The sequence below is a fragment of the Monopterus albus genome, unplaced genomic scaffold (genome assembly GCF_001952655.1).
Source record: "Monopterus albus unplaced genomic scaffold, M_albus_1.0 scaffold65.1, whole genome shotgun sequence".
In the NCBI taxonomy this organism is placed as follows: domain Eukaryota; kingdom Metazoa; phylum Chordata; class Actinopteri; order Synbranchiformes; family Synbranchidae; genus Monopterus; species Monopterus albus.
The window spans coordinates 278314-298686 of record NW_018127945.1 but is presented as its reverse complement, the minus strand read 5'-3'; the positions used below and the strand labels follow the sequence as shown (position 1 = coordinate 298686).

At 42.1% G+C, this 20373-nt stretch overlaps 1 protein-coding gene across 12 annotated transcripts in view; it reads right to left on the bottom strand.

Moving 5' to 3' along the window:
* ppfibp2b (PPFIA binding protein 2b) overlaps positions 1-20373 on the bottom strand; it is a 94177-nt gene that overhangs the window by 13736 nt on the left and 60068 nt on the right. For 7 of the 12 annotated variants that reach the window (XR_002275271.1, XR_002275272.1, XM_020604239.1 and 4 more), the window contains 12 exons: positions 11997-12089; positions 8779-8890; positions 8587-8619; positions 7023-7084; positions 6806-6881; positions 6596-6678; positions 6216-6283; positions 6062-6127; positions 5155-5215; positions 4846-4887; positions 2997-3159; positions 1479-1511 (listed from right to left, as the gene is read on the bottom strand). Coding sequence is in view for 10 of the 12 variants with exons in the window: in XM_020604239.1 (XP_020459895.1) it covers positions 1479-1511; positions 2997-3159; positions 4846-4887; positions 5155-5215; positions 6062-6127; positions 6216-6283; positions 6596-6678; positions 6806-6881; positions 7023-7084; positions 8587-8619; positions 8779-8890; positions 11997-12089 (892 nt within the window). In the remaining 2 variants the exon portion in view is untranslated. Of the gene's footprint in view, positions 1-1478; positions 1512-2996; positions 3160-4845; positions 4888-5154; positions 5216-6061; positions 6128-6215; positions 6284-6595; positions 6679-6805; positions 6882-7022; positions 7085-8586; positions 8620-8778; positions 8891-11996; positions 12090-13106; positions 13360-20373 lie in introns of those variants that run through there. The other 5 variants (XM_020604242.1, XM_020604245.1, XM_020604247.1 and 2 more) reach the window with 4 other exon arrangements.

The window sequence follows — 20373 nt, the reverse complement described above, 5'->3', positions numbered from 1 at the left end:
GTCGATAGTCAGTGGTGGATGCTTTAGAGGTTTTCTCCTGAAGTCCACAATGATCTCTTTAGTCTTCCCCACATTGAGGGAGAGGTTGTTGTCCTTACACCACTGGACCAGTTGGCACACCTCACTCCTGTAGTTGGCCTCATCATTGTTGGTAATGAGCCCAACTACAGGAGTGTCAACCGTAAACTTGCTGTAGGTTGGCACACAGTCATGGGTCAGCACTGTGAAGAGCAATGGGCTGAGCACACACCCCTGCGGAGCCCCTGTGCTCAGCATGATGGTCTTGGAGATGTTGCTGCCAACCTGCACATTTTTATTGGCCCGCCCTGCGGAAAGGTGCACCAGCCAGTTGTAGAGAGAGGTTTTGAGTCTCAGGTGTCCAAGTTATTGTGTAAGCTGCTGGGGAATTATTGTGTTGAATGCTGAACTGAAGTCTAGGAACAGCATTCGCATGTAAGAGTTCTTTGAATCTAGGTGGGTGAGGACTAGATGGAGAACAGCAGTAATGGCCTCCTCTGTGGACCTGTTTGACCTGTATGCAAACTGAAATGGGTTGTGAGGGGGAAAGGATGGCCCTGACGTTCTGCATGACCAGCTGCTCAAAGCACTTCATAATAATTGAAGTCAGTGCTACAGGCCGATAGTTATTGTAACTTGTTGGGTGGGGCTTCTTTGGAATTGGAATTATTGTGGCTGCCTTGAAACATGTGGGAACAACTGCTTTGGCTCAGAGAGATGTTAAAGATGTCCATGAGGACATCCTTGAGCTCCTCGGCACAGTCCTTTAAAACATGACCAGGTATGTTATCCGGTCCAGCTGCCTTGCATGGGTTAATCCTGGAGAGGGTCTTCTTCACGCTGGCTGCAGACAGACACACAGCCTGCTCAACCGGGGAAGGGCTGGTCTTCTGTGCTGGTATGTTGTTCTGTGTTTCAAAGCGGCCAAAGAAGTCATCGAGGCTGTTCAGCAGAGAGATGCCACTGTCACACTATCACTTTACTTTGTGACATCTAAGCTAGTTGAGCTGCACACAACCTTAAGCTTACATTCCTTGCCCTCTCACAGCCCCCTGATTACCCTCCTGCTTTAAGCTCTGGCGCTGTGTTGATGGTTACATGTGAAGCTGTGTGCCTATATGCCTTTTAACTTTGTGTGTGTGTATATACATATATATGTCTCGATAAATGCTGATGCAAGAGAGCCGGGCATTAGCTCTGGCAGCTCTCTGAGTCATGAGGGAGTCCTAAAAATCCTGGCTTTAGAGCTGCTTGATCCTCAGTGAAAATAGTTTCTCACCCAGACTCTGCCCACCTCTGATTGGTTTGTTCAGGAGATAACTGATGTGAATTTTGTTTGTCAGAAAAGGTTTGTTTGTATGATTTCACAGTCAGAACAAAAACATTAGCCTATCGAATCAAGCCTCCTGGGAGTGCATTTCCAGTGCTGACATTTGAATTTTTGTGCGAGCATACAGTACCTAAAGCCGGAGCACTGGCACTCCTGCAGCGAACTGCAGCCAGAACACAAACAGAGACATGAGCAATCCGACAGCGCAGCAGACAGGAAGAGGAGAAAAGGAGAGTGCACAGAGAAGGAAGTAGTTGGAGCAGAGTTAGTTGACTAAATCTCAGTCAGTTTTTCTTCATTATAGGATTTATTCATCCAAATGACTAAACCAGTTTCCCATTTAAAGGAAGAGTTACACTTATTCTCTTTCTTCTGTAAAGATAGATAAGACAATCAGTACCACCCTGTCTATACAGCAAATACAAAACTACAACCTGCAGCTCATTAGCTTATCATAGCATAAAGGCTGGAAACAGCTAGCCTGCTATTCCGTAGCTGATTAGAGTGACTTCTGGTGTCCTGCAATGACCAGTGTGCGAACTATAACAGGGCTTTGGGGCAGATCACTCTTCTTAAATAATAGAAAAACAGATGTAAAGTAACTGGCAGTGTGCGTATTTCAAAACCATGGAGGAATGGAGAGTGGTGAGGGGAGAGACAGAAAGACCATTTTACTCTCTGCACCCTCCTGTGTTAAAATGTACACCTTTGTATTCCTGAGTGTTATGGTTCATAAATTAATTACTTCTTTTATTTCCTGTCTTGCGGGTGCCTCAAAGAGTGAACTGACTGTGATACTTGAAGCAAAACTCAAGCTGCCTTGTTTTCTTTTTGACATAGTGCATGATCTGTAGCCTAAATAAAAAATGTCGATTCACTGGCAGACTGTGTGAGAATGTTTGTTCTTCTCCTGTTTTGTTTTAAGGCAACAGACATGATATTGTTTAGGTGATCTTTGTGTTAAAGTGAAGTTTACAGTGCAGTAGTGCTTCAGTGGTTATGGCGAGAACTACATACTGTACATCCCTGTATCTTTATTAATATGAATTAGTGACGAATCACCCTTATGCATGAATCATACATCAATAAAAGCCAAATTGTACGCATGATCCATGATTATAAATATAATATAACAGAAATATATCACTAAATAATATATTGTCAATATTTTAGACTGAGATTGCCCAGAATGTTTTCAGGGGAACTCGTCTTAGTAAGGGGAGCTCCCCCTCACTCCCCCGTAGTTTGTACCACGGCAACAACAAGTCTAGAAACTTATTTTTATACTTAAAAGGTATATTGTAATGATTAGTGAGCTTCCAAAGGCGCGCCTGGCTCTTACCTTTGAGAGATGATTTCCCTTGTTTCCAGGCTTTATGCTAAGATAAGCCAACTGCTTTGCATATATGTACTGTACAGACATGAGCGTGGTATCAATGTTCTCAGCTAGAATGTGAAGAAATATATTTCACAAAATGGGAGTCATGCAGATCTTTTGGGTTTTATTTGAGGTTAACAGAGGCAGTACCTTCAAACAGTTTTGAATAAAAATGAAAAAAATATGAACTTTACATCTACAGAGTGACTGCAGAGAAAAGTTACCATACTTTATAATATTAAAGTGATGATAAGTGATGTAGAAACTCACTCAGATTGCAGTCCTGGTTGTGGCTGTGGACCAGACACAGCTGGACAGGAGACGAATATTCTCTGTCTCTCTCTCTGTCACCATTCAGCTCAGCCCTCAGCTCTCTCTTTTTACTCAGCTTACCTGGCAGGGTCTGGTACTTGTTCAGCTCCATGGGAGGATTCTGCAGAACAACAACACAATAAATAAATAAAAACAGTACCAGTAAGTAATTTTTTGGCCAGTCCAGCACCAAGTTTCAAATGAACTACATTCATGTATTAAATCCTTTAAGTGGTATCAGAAGCCTACAGCTAAGTACTGAAAATTCACTAATTCCAGCCTTGAATGCTTCTTCTGACACTCTATAAGAACCCAAAGCTCAAATACAATAAAAACCATAATTTTAGCTATGCACTGTATGTACAGTATATTAAAGTACTGAACATTACATTTCCTTTCCATCTGTATTCAGACTACTAATCGGTCTCAAATCAATGTCTTTCATAAAATAACAGTAAGGTTACATATGATTTGCTCCTTTGCTGTGTTGGATGACAGTGTTCATTTGGAGGGTGAATGTCTGACAATGCCAGTATTTGACCAGGCACCAAAGTCTCCGCAAGCTCTGAAGGACTAACAGGAGAAAGGCCAGCACAAAGAAACAGCTGGGAGGCAGCCCTGATGTTGAACACTACTGACATCCACTTCAGGTCGGTCTTGGCCCTTTATGTGTGTTTGTGTGTGTGTATGACCACAGTATGATTATGTGTTTGTCTGCATGTAGAACACAAGAATGTGTATGAAATATGAATATGCAGTATAAGACTGTGGTCACACAGAAGGCATTTCTGCTCAGGTGAAAAGGAAAACTCAGCTAGAAACCTTGCTTTTCATGCTGAGAACAAAAGGTCAGAGGCAACCTGGAGAATTATATCATGTTCTGTGCTACACAATACAAGGTACATGATACATATTTAGTGTTACCTAGTTAATCTCAGTTTTTACATGAAAAGAAAAAGACTATATACACACTTTATCATAAACACTACATTTCCAACCTACACAATATCACTTTTTTTTCTGTTACTTAATTTCAGAAATATTTAGCTTGAAGCTCATAAGCAGGCTGGTGGACCAAAATGCATCCTTGCATATCATGCACATGTGACCCTTGAGTGCATGTGTACTTGCCAGGTGCAGATCTAGAAAGTTTTGGAAGGGGTAGCCAGGCTAGGACACAAACTCAGAGAGGGGTGGCACATTTAAAATAAATAAACAACCATACATTATTAACAACCAAATAGTTTATTTTGTGTAAGAGACACCCATGGTGCTTTCTGTAGCTAACTTTGGGTATGCTCCGTATGTACTCCTGGCCAGGGACATCGCTGCTGCACAGTATTTCACCCAGCTGAGGTGAATCATGCCGAGTACTCCACAGCAACACAGTAGGAGAAATGAATGTAAACATCATGCTGCATGCATGATATAAAAATGTTACTAGTTTGGCCAATATGAATTATAAAGCACCAATGTTAGTTGTATTTAAGGCAACAATTTGTTGTTGTTTTTCCTTTTTTTATTAATACTGACAAGGACTACATTTTAGCTCTGGTAGGGGTAGCCAATCAGATTCTGGGAGTGACCGATGCCACCCCTGACCTCCCCCCTGACTCTGGCCCATGGTCCTCACCTTAGTGAGTCCTTTAGAAAATGTTCTTAATAAGATCTATTAAAAATAGGCTATTTTGAATTTACAGAAGTGAAATCGATTAATGGCAATGTATGAAAGTGCAGCACGTGTGTTCATGAAGCAAGCATGTTAGGTGTAGGTTAGGTTGCGTGAAGTCATGCTGCAAATCGATACCTCTGCCCCTACGTCGGTTTCAACTGGCTGGATCTCTGTAGCCTATAGCCAACACAGACACAGAAGAGAGAAAAGAACACACAAGCACACACCCACACAAACTGAGAGTTAGCAGGTTAGCAATCAGATGACAGATTAAAAGAACAACAACGTTAGTTAGAACAGTTAGTGTGGTTTTTAATCAGGTATTCAAAAAGCAGAAGCACATGTAACACGTTGGAGAAGATCACTGGATTATATACCATTGCATTATAGTGTTATGATAGCAATAAGTGGCAGATAGCAACAAATGAAAATGCATTAACAAACCTGTTGTAAGGATCCACTCTGCAGCTCTTCAAGGCTGCTGGACAGCAACCTGTGCTGATGCCTGGAGAAAAATGGCTTCAGAGTTAGAAAAAAATGGAAAGATGTGCCATCATATATTCCTATCTGACTTAGCACTAACATTTTACTTGTAGGGTTCCCAAAGGTTATATTCTTAGCCAGGTTTTATTTTCATTGTATTTACTTCTGCTAGGGTCAAATTTAAGAAATATGGGCTAGCGTTTCACTGTTGTGCCGCCGATATTCAAATATATTTGCCAGTTACTGGGATTTTTTTTTTTTTTTATTAACGGCCCTGTTTGATTTCTTGCATGACATTAAAACTTGATTATCACTGAAATATATAACATATCAGTGAGAATAAAATGAACGTGTGTCAGTTGGAAGCCCCAGTGGATGGTCAAATTGTGATCCAGTCAGCTGACTCCTTTTTTTAAAACCGCAGCTAAACCTTGGGGTGGATTTTGACTTGGCCCTCAAGATGGATATACAGATCAACTTGGTTGTTAAAGCAAACTTCTTTCAGATGAGACTGTTATCCAATATTACAAAATTTCAGGACTTTGAAAAGGCTATTCATGGCCTCATTAGCTCGAGGTTAGATTATTGCAACACACTGTATTTTGGGATCTCTCAAGCATCCCTGTCTTGCCGGTTCAGAATGCAGCTGTATGCCTATTGACTAATACTAGGAAGTGTGATCATATTAACCTGTTCTGGCGTCTCTACATTGGCTTCCTGTCCATTTCAGGATAATTTTCAAGATTTTAATATTTGTTTTCAAAGCTCTGCATTGTCTGGCTCCTACGTATAGTTCTGAGTAACGTCTGCCTACACCCCAGAGTTCAGCGAAAGCAACATTTCATTGTTGGACAAACATAAAACTCACCATGATCCGTTAAAGACGCTTGCATCTCCAGTGGACACCAGCGATGTGTTCATAGAATTCTGAATACTACAATAAATACCGTAACACAGAGTGAGAGTGATAATATGTTGTGAGATATATCTGTGCCTGTGCATGTGTATGTGTGTGCTTATACCTGGACTCCAATTCTCTCTGGTAAGGGGATGAAGATAACATAAGTGGAGAAGATCCTCTTGATGACATCTGTGCAAAGACAACACAGTTTTGCTTTTCCAGTTTTTTGTTTTTTGTTTGTTTGTTTGCTTCAGGCAAAACATCAGTGTTTATATTCTAAAAACATGTTTTCACTTTATCATAATCGGTTACTGAAAGTAGATTGAATGGAGAATGTAGATTTATCCATTTAAAATTAAGTCTAGAATACAAAGTGTGCCTAAACACGAAGAGGTCTGACTACTGTCTAAAGCCACTGTGTATGATCAAGTGGTTTGATTACAGCGCAGAAGTGCTTAGACTGTTAGAGGCTGTAAAAAAGGAAGTAATCTGTAATCTTACCTCTGACCTGAGGATATCAGAGTGTGCTTTGTGTGTGACAGCTCTGAGTTTTAAACTGCTACTTAGTTCCTCTTCACTGCTTCCTGTTTGGTAAAAACAAAATACACAGCACAATACTATTGCAATACATAAGTTACCTTCTCCACTGTTTCCTATGTTATAGTTAACCTAAAACTCATGTTTCAGGTACAAAAAAGACCACAATCATACCCTGTGTGAGTGCCTGGACCTCCCCCATCTTTCTGTATTGGCCAAGCAGAATGGTCAACTCCTTTATACGACGATCCTGTTCATCAGCAAGACAAATATTTGGTCATATAAAAATCAAGTAGAGACTGGAACCTTTAATTCTGTCAAAACAGCTGTTGAACCCGGCATCTACTACATTGTGAATTATACCAGTAGTGGCAAAACAGGTTTCATTTACCTTTTCATCATTTGAAGTTAACAGAGACTCCATCCCCACCTTCAGCCTCCGGTATTCCTGGTCTAGCAAAGAAAAACAATTAAAATAGAATTTTGGAGTCACACTAATCTGATGTATAGTTAATTTAAGAAATCTGATAGGTGACTACTGTGATGTTGGCAATGGACATGAAAGCCATGCTAATATGAATAAACAAGCAAAACAAATACATAGCAACACCACAACTGTCAATACACTATCACCTGGGACAAACACTACAATGTTTTATAATGATGGTGCTAATAATACCAGCCGAAGAGTTTTCTTCTGAATTCCTGAAATTTCATTCTAAGAGAGATGGGTCTTACTGAAACTTGGCAACAATATACAGTATAAACACACAAACTCATGCACAACCAAACTCACAGCGAATGTAATTCCACATTGTTTCAAACACAGAAACAATTTTACACCTAAGAATCCTAGTATTAGTTAAAGTCACATTTTCTGTGGCATTGGAGGATCCTTGTCAAGATCTTTGTCAGCCCTGATGACATCACCATCATCTCAGCTTTGGCCTGGAGTAACACAAAGCCAGCCTTAAAAATGTTACTACATTTCTGGAGTAGCTGTTTACATGATCTTGCTGTTGCAGTGGAGGCCAGGCAGTCCAATAGAGCTGAATTTGACATGTTGTGTGGAACTGATATACACGCTCATAACATGGCCATTGAGACTTCTTGATTCTGATTGAGGAGGAGGTTTGGATGACAGGACACCAATGATGCAGGTGTTTGCTTGATGTTTGTTATGATTTGTGCAACCAAGGAAGAGAGAAAAGAAATTTTAGTTGCACAAGTTGTTGTTTTCTATGTCAATCTGGACATCCAAATTAACTAACAAAAGCAAGAAGCAAGAGAGGGCCTTTGGAGTAAACTTGACAGCTTGTGTGTCTGAGGGACACCTGCAGGGGAAAGGTGAAAAGAAATGTGACCAGTACTGAACAGAAAATAAAGAGACGTGGAGAAGGAACAGAGCTGGATAGCAATGATATCTGTATGCGACAGAGGGAGCGAAGACATGCTCGTTTTTTGACAATGAGAGGAACAACAGTTAAAAACAAAAAACAACCTAGAACAGCTTTGTGAACGCCTTCCTGGTATGGCCTTGTGCCCATGGTATAAGCAGGATAACCATGGATACCATGCATTGTGCACCCCATGCTGCACTGCCCAAAGAGGCATGCTAGCCAGGACATTTGAAAGGATGGAGAATTTGACTGCACTGTGGTTGGTATATTTACTATAACTGAATATTTACACAAACTGAAGCTCGGCTGTGGTCTAATCTGAAATCAGACACTCTGCCACGGGACACCTCACAGTCAATCGGGTGTCCACTGTTAGCGAAAGTGGGAACTCGTGTTTAAATCTCAGATTTACAGAGATTTGAGCCAAAACCACAGCAATGCTAGAGTAAATAACACTTCATGACAAAAATACAAAACTCAAGATGTCAAGTGGTCGTACAGTCAGATGAGTTTGGTTGCAAATCAGAGCCATTCAAAGAGCACACCGTGCCTTACATTTGTTAATCAGCTGCTTGATATACACCTCCTCTACAGCAGAGGGCAGCAGAGAGTCAAGAACAAATCAGGTTCACAGCAAAGGAGAGAGGGACATGATTAGATATTACAGTAATCAGACTTGAGTTGAAAGATATCCTCACTGACAAATGTGCGTCTGACATGATTGGACAGACCGTCAGCTGTGTGTACCTCTCTCTGCGCGGTCGCTGACTGTGCTGCCTTTGGCCTGCAGCTGGTTCTGCAGGTATTCGATCTCAGCGTCTTTGGTGGCCAGGAGCCCATACAGCTCTGAGATTTCTGCCTGTGGAGGAAGACAGAGTAGATACTGTAGCTATAACCACATGTGGGGCAAATGAGGTCAAATCTACCATTACCAGATATCTGCCTCCAACATTTAGTTGTACCTGTTGGAATCCTTTCCCCTATACAGTATCTTCATGAGGTATTGGAATGATACAAACATTTAAAACTTTACCCCAGGGAAGGGTCAAAAAAACTTTGTAAATGTGAGATTTTAATTTTTGATTTTTAATCTGTTTTCAAAAATTGTTTTAAACATGTTTTCACTGTGTCATTGTTGGTAACTGAGTGTTTTATCCTTTTAAAATGAAAGTAAAGTGTGCAGAAAGTGAAGGCGTCTCTCATCCATTAATGGAATGCTGATTACTCTCACAGGATGGACATGACACGTGACTTACAGCTCAGGGCTTGGTTACACTTGCACCAGTGTCTGAGATGGTAAATCATTACTCTCACTGAAGCCCATGTGAGTAATGAATTAAAGAATGAATTCTGGGCTTGGCAGGGGACTGTATCCAGCTCTAGCTGTCTATCTATATTAGGAGGTGCCTGAACAGTGCAGACAGAGCAGCAGCAATGTTCCTAGTTCAGTTTAATTCACAAAGAAGCTGCCGTGCCATTGATTTGACTCACTGCTCCTCAAAGTAACATCTTTCTTAGATTTGTAGGAACTCATTTATTCACTCACCACAGCCTTGTATTTTTATTTCCCTTTAACTTTTGTCTTTGTTTGTTTAATTGCAGTGTTTAGTATTTGTCACCATAGTGTTTGTAATAAATGCATGTAATCAAATTGAACTTGTTTGTGCTTGTATCTCAGACATGGAACCTGAAAAAAAAATGCTAATTTGTAAGTTCATCTGTATGAATTTACTGCATGCTTTGGTTAATACAACAGCAAATTTGTGTTGGCGCTATTATTGAGCTTGTTTCTATACCGCTTATTCCTGAATAGTGTCACAGAGAGGCTGAAGCCAATCCCAGCTGACACTGGGAGAGAGACAGGGTCCACCCTGGACAGGTCGCCAGTCTATCACAGGGCTGACAAGTAGACAAACAACCACGCACTGAGTTGGCTGGGGCTCAAACCTGAAACCTTCTTGCTGTGAGGTGACAGCACTAACCACCACACCGCTGTGCCGCCCACTAATGCTACAAAGCCTGTTAAAGCTATAACTCACTGCCAGTTATTATTGTCAAAATGAGAATTTTTAAAGCAACTTGAAGTGGGGACTATGGTCACTGTATCTGGGTTATATCCTTAATAAACAGTGAACATAAACTCAGCATAACTACACAAACACACACAACTAATGTATACACATCACAGTCATATGAATTTACATTTTCATACAGACTCCAATAAAAAAACTGAGAGAGAGACAGTCAGCAGCAGGAAGGCTTTCTCTGACTTTCTTCTGCTTCTGCAAACTGACACATGAACACACACACACCTAAGCGGAATCAGGAAGTTTTATTAATTTTGTCTTTTTCTGATTTGTAATGACAGTTCAACCATCACAAGGCCAACAAAAAGCAAAGCAAGGAGGATTAGAAGGAGGAAGAACTTTCTTCTTCCTCCTTCTAATCCTCTGCAAGAGCAAAAGACAGAAATTAGGGAAAAGAGGAGGGAGGAGAAAAACGTAGGTGCAAAACAAGAATACTATTGGGCAAGAGGCAGAAAAAGGGACAGACAGAGTTCAGAGTATTAGTATTAATCAGAAGAAGGGAACAAGCAGTGGAACCAGAGGCAAAGGAGGAGGAGGAAGAAGAGGAGGCACCTGTGCGCTGCGCCAGCGCTCCTCCCAACGCTGCTTCTCCAGCTGTGTGTGCTCGACAGTCAGCTTGAGGCTGGACAGCCGGGTCATGAGCGACTGGTAACAAACATGGAGAGAGTAAGAGATAGAAAGCTAGAGAGAGGAAGAGGGTAATAACGGGGGCAATGTAGAGATGTGGGGAAAGAAAAGAACAGCAGAAAAAAGTGAAGAGAGCAAGCCGTGGAGAGGGGTTAATGGAGAAGAAGAGGGGATACAGACAGTGATGGAGTGAGAGGAAGAGAGGAGGAAGGAAGTAGTGTGAGCATAGAGAAAGCAGCTCCCTGAATTAGCCAGTAACAAACAATGTGTTAGGATGAAAAATGCTCTTTTATTAGTGTGAAGTAGCCTCTTAAACCCTGCTGGTCCATTCTTAGCAGAGACTTCACAGTTTCCAAAAATATAAAATATGTCAGGCTGAATTTTGGGAAAATTTGTATACAAAACAAAACAAGAATACTAGTGGGCAGGAGGTAGAAAATGCTGCATATGTTATTCCAGTTGTAAAACACAGTGCCTTTGATTTTAAATATATAATTCAGTGTAATCATCATGAAGCTTCCATGAAATGGTTTATTAAAAAAGTGACTGTTCTACAAGTCCATATATGAAAAATGTTTTTAACCATAACATTTTTAAAAAGAAATTCAGAAGTTTAAGAGGCTAAATCAATAAATGCAACAAGAGAAGCATCACAACAAATTATTGTGAAATCTTATTTGTACCAAGACACTGTAGTACCTCATTTCTCTAATTATCATATCACAGTGGAGAGTGATATGATAATTAGACATTTCTCTAATTATCATATCACTCTCCAATGTGGAAATGTGACACACACTGGTGTGTCAGTGACTTACCAGTACAAGCAGGTTGTTAGTCATAAATGACCTACTGCCCCTTTAATGTTCTAAACTTGAGCTCAATCTTTTGCAGAATTATTTTGCTACATGAATGACCACAGGTATCCTGGAGGGAGGGGGTTACCTTAGCTTAGCATACAGACTGAAAACATCTTGTATATTGGTACTGGTGCATATGCTGGCCGATAACTAAGATGAACAGATTATTCACGTTTTCTTCTCCAGTTACTATGTGTAATGCACATTATCATTACTGTCAGTATCCAGACCACTGGAATCTGTGATACAGACTGAAAATCTGTTTCTTTATCTGTAGCTGCTATAGATAAAACACACAACACATGGTCTATATACACTGTATATAATGAGTCCAGAGTGGCTGATTGTACAGATGTTTGGATTGTGTGTTACTTGTTAGTTTAACAAGTACCTTGGTAGCTCTTAGTTTTCTCTCATACTGGCTCTTCTCCCCTTCCAGCTCCTCCACTTTGCTTTTCAGCTGCTTCACCTCTTGTGGCAAATCCTGTTGAAAAACCAAAACACATCTTTTACTTCTTTTACTTTGCTTATACTGTACTTCATATCTCTTTTTCAGAGTCAGATGCAGCAGTCTAAATGGTCATTCAGGAATTCCAAACATTTACAATTCTGAAAAATACAAAATGTCACCTAAACGTATGAACCAACAGAGGGTTTGTCTGAACTGAACACATGCCAACATTTAAATGGGAGGGTATTCAAACACCGGGTCCCTGTTCAGTGCAGTTATAGAGGTCTTCGGGGCTGGACAGTTCAGTGGTTAATATCAGAAACATGATCCTCCTGAAAAGGACACCACAGCGTGCATTTATCAACAAGGAAAAGGCTGAACCTGAGGACCTATTGAAAGCCGTTCTGCCTGCCTATCTGCCAGCCGCAAACTGCCACCTTGTGCGGTATTATGTATTGTTAGGGGACCCATTACAAGACCCATCCACCTGGTCAGTGTAGGAGGAAACAGAGAGACGCAAACTTTGTTAGTAGAGGTAGGAACCACTGTCATGCAAGCAAACCACACCAAATCAAATCAAATACAATGCCTGATTCAAAACCCAAGTTGAAAGACAAAATCCAGATCAGGGCTGAAAGTGTTTTTCCAAAGGCTTCAAATACTTGAGGAGATGGGAAGAAAAAAGTGCATGTTTATGAGTTACTGTGTTCTTAGCTACCTGCAAACAATAAAAACAGTAGGTTGAGCTACAAGTAGCTCAACCATCCGGGTCCTACAGCCAACTTCACTTACTCCTCAAATATGTGGAAGTGTTTGGAAAACCAGTCAAAAGTCTTCTCAACTGCAAGAACCAGAGGACCGGGTGACCCCAACATCCTGCAGCACACATAGGCAACTGGCAAACACTCGACAAGAGAGGCTATTAGTTTGATTCTGTGGAAAGTTCCAAATACCAGGTGGTGTGTTGAGTGGTTAAAAGGGGAGAAGAGAAGAAGAGAAGAAATGATGGGGAAGGAGGGCAAGATTAGTTCATCCATCATGTCTCCCTACGTGCACAGCCTGTCCTCCATTGTGAAGCCGGGTGTCAGAGCCAGATATGCTCAGGTCTGAGCAGGCTAACCCCATCTGAGGGCTGTCACCCTGGGTCTGGCTGCCTCTGGGTTCCCCCTGCTGGGCCTTCCTCTCCTCCAGGGCCCGTTTCTCCTGGATGCGAGTGCTGATCTCCTCCTGAAACCTGCACATCTGCTCCTGGAGCTCACTGATGAAATTTACCACACACTGGGATGGATGGAGTGACGGAGGATGGCAAACAAATGGAGGATAGTGGAAAAGGTGTAACGATAGAGAGAAGGAAAGAGGAATAAATGAAAGTCATTTGTGAGCTGACCATATCTTGTAGACTGTCAGATGAAAAATACCTCAAAAACATCTGAACAACATATAGTACAATGTAAATGGTAATTGCAAAAATGAGTGCAGAAAAAGGAACTGTGCAAACAACCGCCTGCTGAATTTCAGGATAAGATGAGGTTGGAAGAATCCTGAAACAGTTCCTGGTTAATGAAGGAAAACATGATCATTAACATCACAAATGCCACACAGCCCATAACAAACTAAGGAAACCAAAAGTAACTTCCAGGGGTTTGTGCCAGAACAAACCATATCCGGATCCAGCACCTCTCAAATTATGACCGGCGCCTAATTTACATATGAAACAAAATGAATATAAAAAGTCTGAAGTCCAGTACTTTTGGTACAACTATCCTTTTACAGCAGCATATTAAACTAAAATTAGACTAATTACATACAATAAAAACAGGCAGCTGGGCTAATTACATCACAATATAACCAGCCCGTGCAAGTCACACTGGATCAGGTGCACATTCACTGTAATGTTAGCCACAAAACAAATGGACATAGGACTGAGGAAAAACGTGGAATAACATGACAGAGGACTCTTCCCCATGACTGTGTTATGGGCTGTTTTAAATGACTGAAGATAAGAACATGTTTATTTACCGTTACTGCATTATATAGTCTCTAGTGTGCTTCGAATGTGATGCTGTAATACTCTGAATATAATGTTAATGTGTAGTAGAATAATAAGGCCACCAATATGATGTCACAAACAGATTAACTAAAGCATTTAACATCACTCGCACTCGACATCTAGTTCAAGTTCAAAATCAAAGTGTTTATTTATCATATGCACAGTTAGGAAACATGTTTCCCTGTACAATGAAATTCTTATTTTGCCGTCCACATGAATGCCTCAAAATACAAATGAAATATAAAGTAGATAAATAAGTAACACTAAATCTAAGGCACTTTAAGCAGCAAATGCAGAGATATAATAAAAATATAATAAGAGAATGTATGCTGCATGGGAGCAGCATGTGAAGTAAACAGTCAATGCACAAACTGAGAATGTAAACAGTACATCATATATTTCCTGGTAGTAAACTCCTCAGCTGTTTAGGAGTCTGATGGCAGAGGGAAAGAAAGAGTTTTTCAGTCTAGAGGTCCTGCATTTCACACTTCTGAACCTCTGACCAGAGGGTAGGGAGGTGGACAGTCTGTGCTGGGGGTGGGTGGGATCTTTGAGGATGGAGGCAGCTTTCCTACGCACCCTGCGGTGGTAAATGTTCTGCAGAGAGGGCAGTGGAGTCCTGGTGATCTTCTCTACAGTCTTTACCACTCTCTGCAGGCACTTGCGGTCCATAGCAGTAGTGCTGCCATACCAGACAGTGAGTGTCCAAGTGAGGTCCTCACTGATGTGGACGCCCAGGTATTTGAAGCTGCTCACCCTCTCCACTTTGAGCCCCGGGATGAACAAAGGCCGATGAGATCTCCTCTCCTTCCTCATGTCCACTATCATCTCCTTCGTCTTGTCCGTGTTGAGGCTGAGATTATTGTCCTTGCACCATGACTCCAGACCGGCCACCTCCCTCCTGTAGGCTGCTTCGTCCCCCTATCACTGCAGTGTTGTCCGCAAACTTTACACATCCCTGTGGGGTGCAGATGTTTGTAACAATGCTGGCTGAAATCCTATTGCCAATCCTGACAGTCTGGGGCCTATAACTATCTATAACTCACACTTGCAAATACTGTCAGGTTTGCCCGGCTGCACCTGCCTTTCTCATCTCTCTCTTTGTTTTCGATTCCTGATTATGCCACATCGCACACCTGCCACATATCCCTTAATCAACACCACCTGCATTCACTTAGCCCTTCACTCTACTTAAGTCCAGCTCGCATATCATTCTCTTGCCAATTCATCACTGCTTCCATGCCGACAACATGCACCACTTTGTCCAGATCTTTTTGTTTTTACTTTGCCCGGCTGCACCTGCCTTTCTCATCTCTCTCTTTGTTTTCGATTCCTGATTATGCCACATCGCACACCTGCCACATATCCCTTAATCAACACCACCTGCATTCACTTAGCCCTTCACTCTACTTAAGTCCAGCTCGCATATCATTCTCTTGCCAATTCATCACTGCTTCCATGCCGACAACATGCACCACTTTGTCCAGATCTTTTTGTTTTTACTCTCTTGTCACTAATAGTTTTTTTTTTTGCACTCTGGATTATCACCTCCTCCAGTTCCTAATTACACCTCTCCTGCTCACCATCACTACCATGGATTACCATTTCCGGATCATACGCCTGATCGCCCTCCCAGTCTCCACCAGGTCGATGCACAGTCCTACAAACTGCCTCCATTCACTACCAACCTCTATTCTGTCTCCTCAGTCTGTTCCATCTCCACCAGCCAGCCAGTGAGTGACTATCTTTTCTGTTCCGCAGCTTGGCCCTCCTTCTCCAAAGTCCACATAGTATTGTTAGGAGGCTGATCGACACCTGGTTCCTTACTTTCCTTTCAGTATTTATGTATTGTATGTCCACTGCACTTGTAAATATTTGTTTGCACCGAAGTCAGCCCTCTGGGTCCATTCTTTTCCGCTCCTTCACCCTCCTGTGGACGAGCGAATCCTATCAAATAAGTGTATGTAATTTTATGTAATTTATTGGTAACTACATACACAACAAATAATTTTTTGCCTTTAAGCTGCTCCTTAATGTGGAAACTATGCAAACGCACTTGTCACTGAGGTATTTTTTCATTGTGGGGCCTCCCCTCCCCACACTGACACATTGGGTCCATCACCAAGTGATATTCCGGGACCTCAATTTACAAATTAAGCACTTGTAACTTATCCAAATACAAACATATACAGCATTTCTACCTTAACAGGCAAATGTTTCACAATTTGTCTCATTCACACTCATGGTAGAGCTGCCACACACACACACATTGTCTTTCTATCACTTCAGAGGACATTACAGTAACTTGCATTAATTTCCTGGAGACTTACCCTAAACCTAACACAACCACTACTTACCTCAGCCTAACCTTAAATAGCCCATGGCATGCTTTTCCTTGTTTTTTAACTTCTCTACAATGTTACAATGGTGAATTATCATCTTAGATGTGACCTAAAGCTCAAAAATGAGATGTATGTACAGTATAATAGTTTACATTTTGGGGACTTCCTTTTTGTCCCCATAAGGACATCGAGTCCCCACAATATGATGGTGTAAACAGATTTACAGTATGTCCCCTCAACATGTACTACCAGACACTACCCAGCACATGCATGCAACTCTCTCTTCCCTGAACAACCCAGTGTCAAAGTGTCCTTGAGTCTGACATGTAACTGTTAATATTCATAATGTCTGTCACTGTCCAATCAAAGAGGGCACTTTGTCAAGTACAACTTTATGCAATTCAATGCAACACTTCCACTTTAAGATCTGTGTTTATGAAGCTCAAACTATTTCCATTTTTGGTGAAACTGCTATAAATGTATAAATTCAATTATATGTTTATTATTGTTATAGTTAAAGGTGGTGTTGAACCGGACTACATTATATTCAGGGCTGTTCCTTTTATGTATGTTTGTACAAAAATATAGACACACCTCACTACTTTTTTTTTTTTATATAAATGAAATGCACTTTGTTTGGCTCTTGCCATTTTCAGCCCCGTTGGCTGTAGGGATGGCAATGTCAGCGGCTCTGTCACCACTCTGGTCCAGGCTAAAATATCACAATCAAATACTGGTTGAAATAAACACTGGATAGATTGCTATAACATTTTTTGCAGATGCACAGTTTTCCGGTGTAATAGGAGACACTAGATTTTTATAAAGCTAATGTAACCCCACGGTTGTTTGCTGCCCCACAGGACTTTGTTGTAGAAACTTGTTCTAAGTTCACATGTATTTTAGTGAGTCAAGTGTAAAATTACAACATGACTGCCAAAGCATGAAAATAAGCATAGCATTTTATTAGTGGCTAAAAAAATTTGAAATCACCGATAAGACAACTTTGTTTCTTAATTGGTTTGACTTGAGCTTGGAAAAGAGGCAAACACATTAACAGAAAAGTTAGCTCACACTTAGGTTTTTCATAGGTGCAGACATGACATGAGTTTTGTCCTGTGTGACAGAAAATATTTCCACAGAATGTCCTGTCATTAAAAAATAAAATCTTTCTATCCATCTGCCACCGCCTCTCATCTTGTCTCTCTCTTCCTTTTCTCTCTGCTGTCTGTGCTCTGACTTGTCAAGCCCTCTCTTTCTTGCTGTCTACTTCCCCTGATTCTTGCATGTGCACAGCATGAGCCTCTGCATGTTCAATCAAAGCACAGCCCTGGGTGCTGGATGCCTTGTGATACCACAGGGGCAAACCACAAGAGCCGATTTACCATCTTGTGGTGCCAGTGGGGAGCAGCTGAGCGTCACAATGAACAAAGTTCACACAAAGAAACTAGTGATAGCAAGCAAAGACTGCTCAACTAGAGTTGGGTGATATGTTCTGTGTGTATGTGTGTGCATTCACACCATTCTTTGTCCAATCAGTCAAAGTGACTCTGATATTGTGCTTTAAAATTACAGTACAAGTAACAGGTGGGATGATGCTATGGTTCTTATTTGGAATTTGAAGCATTTTTGTAAAAAATAAGAGAAAAACCATGTGTTGCTGTTTTAAGCTGAAGAAAAAAGAAACCATATCACCATGGCATATGCTTCCATACCCACCTGCTATGCAAACTGGACAGAGCGAAGATGACTGTACATCCTGGGGGCGTACACTGCAAAAAATATTCATTTTCACAAGAGTGCTGAGGCTCAGTATCTGAAGTTGGATTTAATTTCAAGTTTTCACCTGGGCATTTTTCTCAACAGTTTTTCACAATAAAATTTAATATTCATAATTAAATAACCAGCCTTATTAAATCAGTTAAAATGATTTCATGATTTATTAGGGATTTTACTGTCAAATATCAAAATTTTCTGCTTAATCTAGACAATGTAGGTGTGATTTGACTGACAGTGACAACATAAACAAACCAAAATTGTCATTCGATCTGATTAAAATTGTCATGCTCCTGCCCCTCTTGCTTCCTGTCATGCTTTTATTTTCACATTACTTCCTGTTTTGTTTCACCTCAGTTTTGGCCCTTTTATTTAGTCATCATTAGTTCACCTGCTCCTTATTGTTTGCACCTGTTTTTTACTTCTATTTAGGCAGCGTCCTCCCACCAGGACGCTGCCAGATTGTTCTAGACCCCAGCTCTGAATCTCCAGCATTTATACCTTGCCTGACTCTCTGTTTCTGACCTTGGATTGCCGTTTTTTGACCACCGTGTTTTGTCTATGCCCTCCCAGATTCTGTTCGCCTGCAGTGTGCCGACTTTCTGATTTTTGTCCCCCTTGACCTCGAGTTTGGATCCCCTGGCTATACCTGTTTACCGGCGCCGACCCTGGACTGTCTTATCGACCTGATTGATATCCTGGACTTTGTGTTAGTTGTTTTGCTTACAACAATTAAAGAACTTGTCGCTACCCTGGTTCGTCTGGTAATTTAATTCTCAGCCAGCGAACAGGACCAGGACTGGCGGGCTCGCATGGAACAGGCTCTGGCCCACCAGGGAGCCGCTCTGGGGCAGATCCGAACCGAACTGCTCCGCTTGAACTTTGTGGAGACCAGCAGCACCGCTACCGGGGGTTCTGCTCATTCTGAACCAGTGGTACATGAACCCAAGCTATCTCCACCAGAGCGCTATGGAGGGGCTTTCTCACACAATGCAAAATGGTGTTCGAGATGCAGTCATCAGCGTTTCCCACTGAGCGAGCTAAAGTGGCCTATTTGTTATCGCTACTGTCTGGTAGAGCCAGGGGATGGGGAACGGCAGAATGGACGGCAAGGTCTGCTTGCTGTTCCACCTTTGCTGATTTTGGTACTGAATTAGCCCGGGTCTTCGATCCTTCCTGCCACGACGCTGCCGTTTCTCCTTCCCTTATGATCTCAGTGGTCCGGGACTGCAGTAGATTACATCATAGCCTTCCGCACTACAGCTGCAGCGAGTGACTGGAACGAATCGGCTCTTGCCCATGCGTTTTACCACGGACTGTGTGACCGGCTCAAGGACTCTTTGACGGCCTACGATCGGCCACGAAGATTACCACCGCTCATGGACCTGGTCACACGACTTGACGGGAGACAATGAGAGCGCCAGTCTGAACGCCACCGGGGATCATCGCACGCCAACGCCGGCTTCTCCTCAGAGCTTCCGGAGCCTATGCAGCTGGGGGGATCCCGACTGACCAAGGAGGAACGGGAGCGCCGGTTCAGACTGAACCTGTGTTTGTATTGTGGGGGCACAGGGCATCTAGCCAGGTCATGCCCGGTAAAAGGACAAGGCTCAGCGCGAGGAGGAGGGCGCAGCTGAGCCGGACGATGACAGGTACTGTCCCTCCTCACCCAAATGTGTCAGCGCTGTTGTCGATGGAGACCCGTGACATCTCCATTTCTGTGTTTATTGACTCAGGGTCCGATGCATGTTTTATGGATCCTGCCTTTATACACGAGCATAACATACCCACCTGTCCGGTTGCACCGGCTCTCTTAGTACACTCACTCAATGACAAATTGTTGCACCGAGTTACAGCCCAGTCAGTACTGCTCACTTTGACCATTGAGAACCATGTCGAGCAAATGCAGTTTCTTGTTATGCGATCGCCACATCACCCCGTTGTTCTCGGGTACCCTTGGTTGGTGCAGCATGGGGTACAGGTTGATTGGGGGACGGGACGTGTGCTTGGGTGGTCGACTCAGTGTGTAGGGACTTGCTTAGCGTCTGCCGTTAGACAACGGCACGGGCCTATGGTGGCAGCAGAAGAGATCCCAGATCTACAGAAAGTACCACCAGAATATCAGGACTTGCATAAAGTGTTTAACAAGACA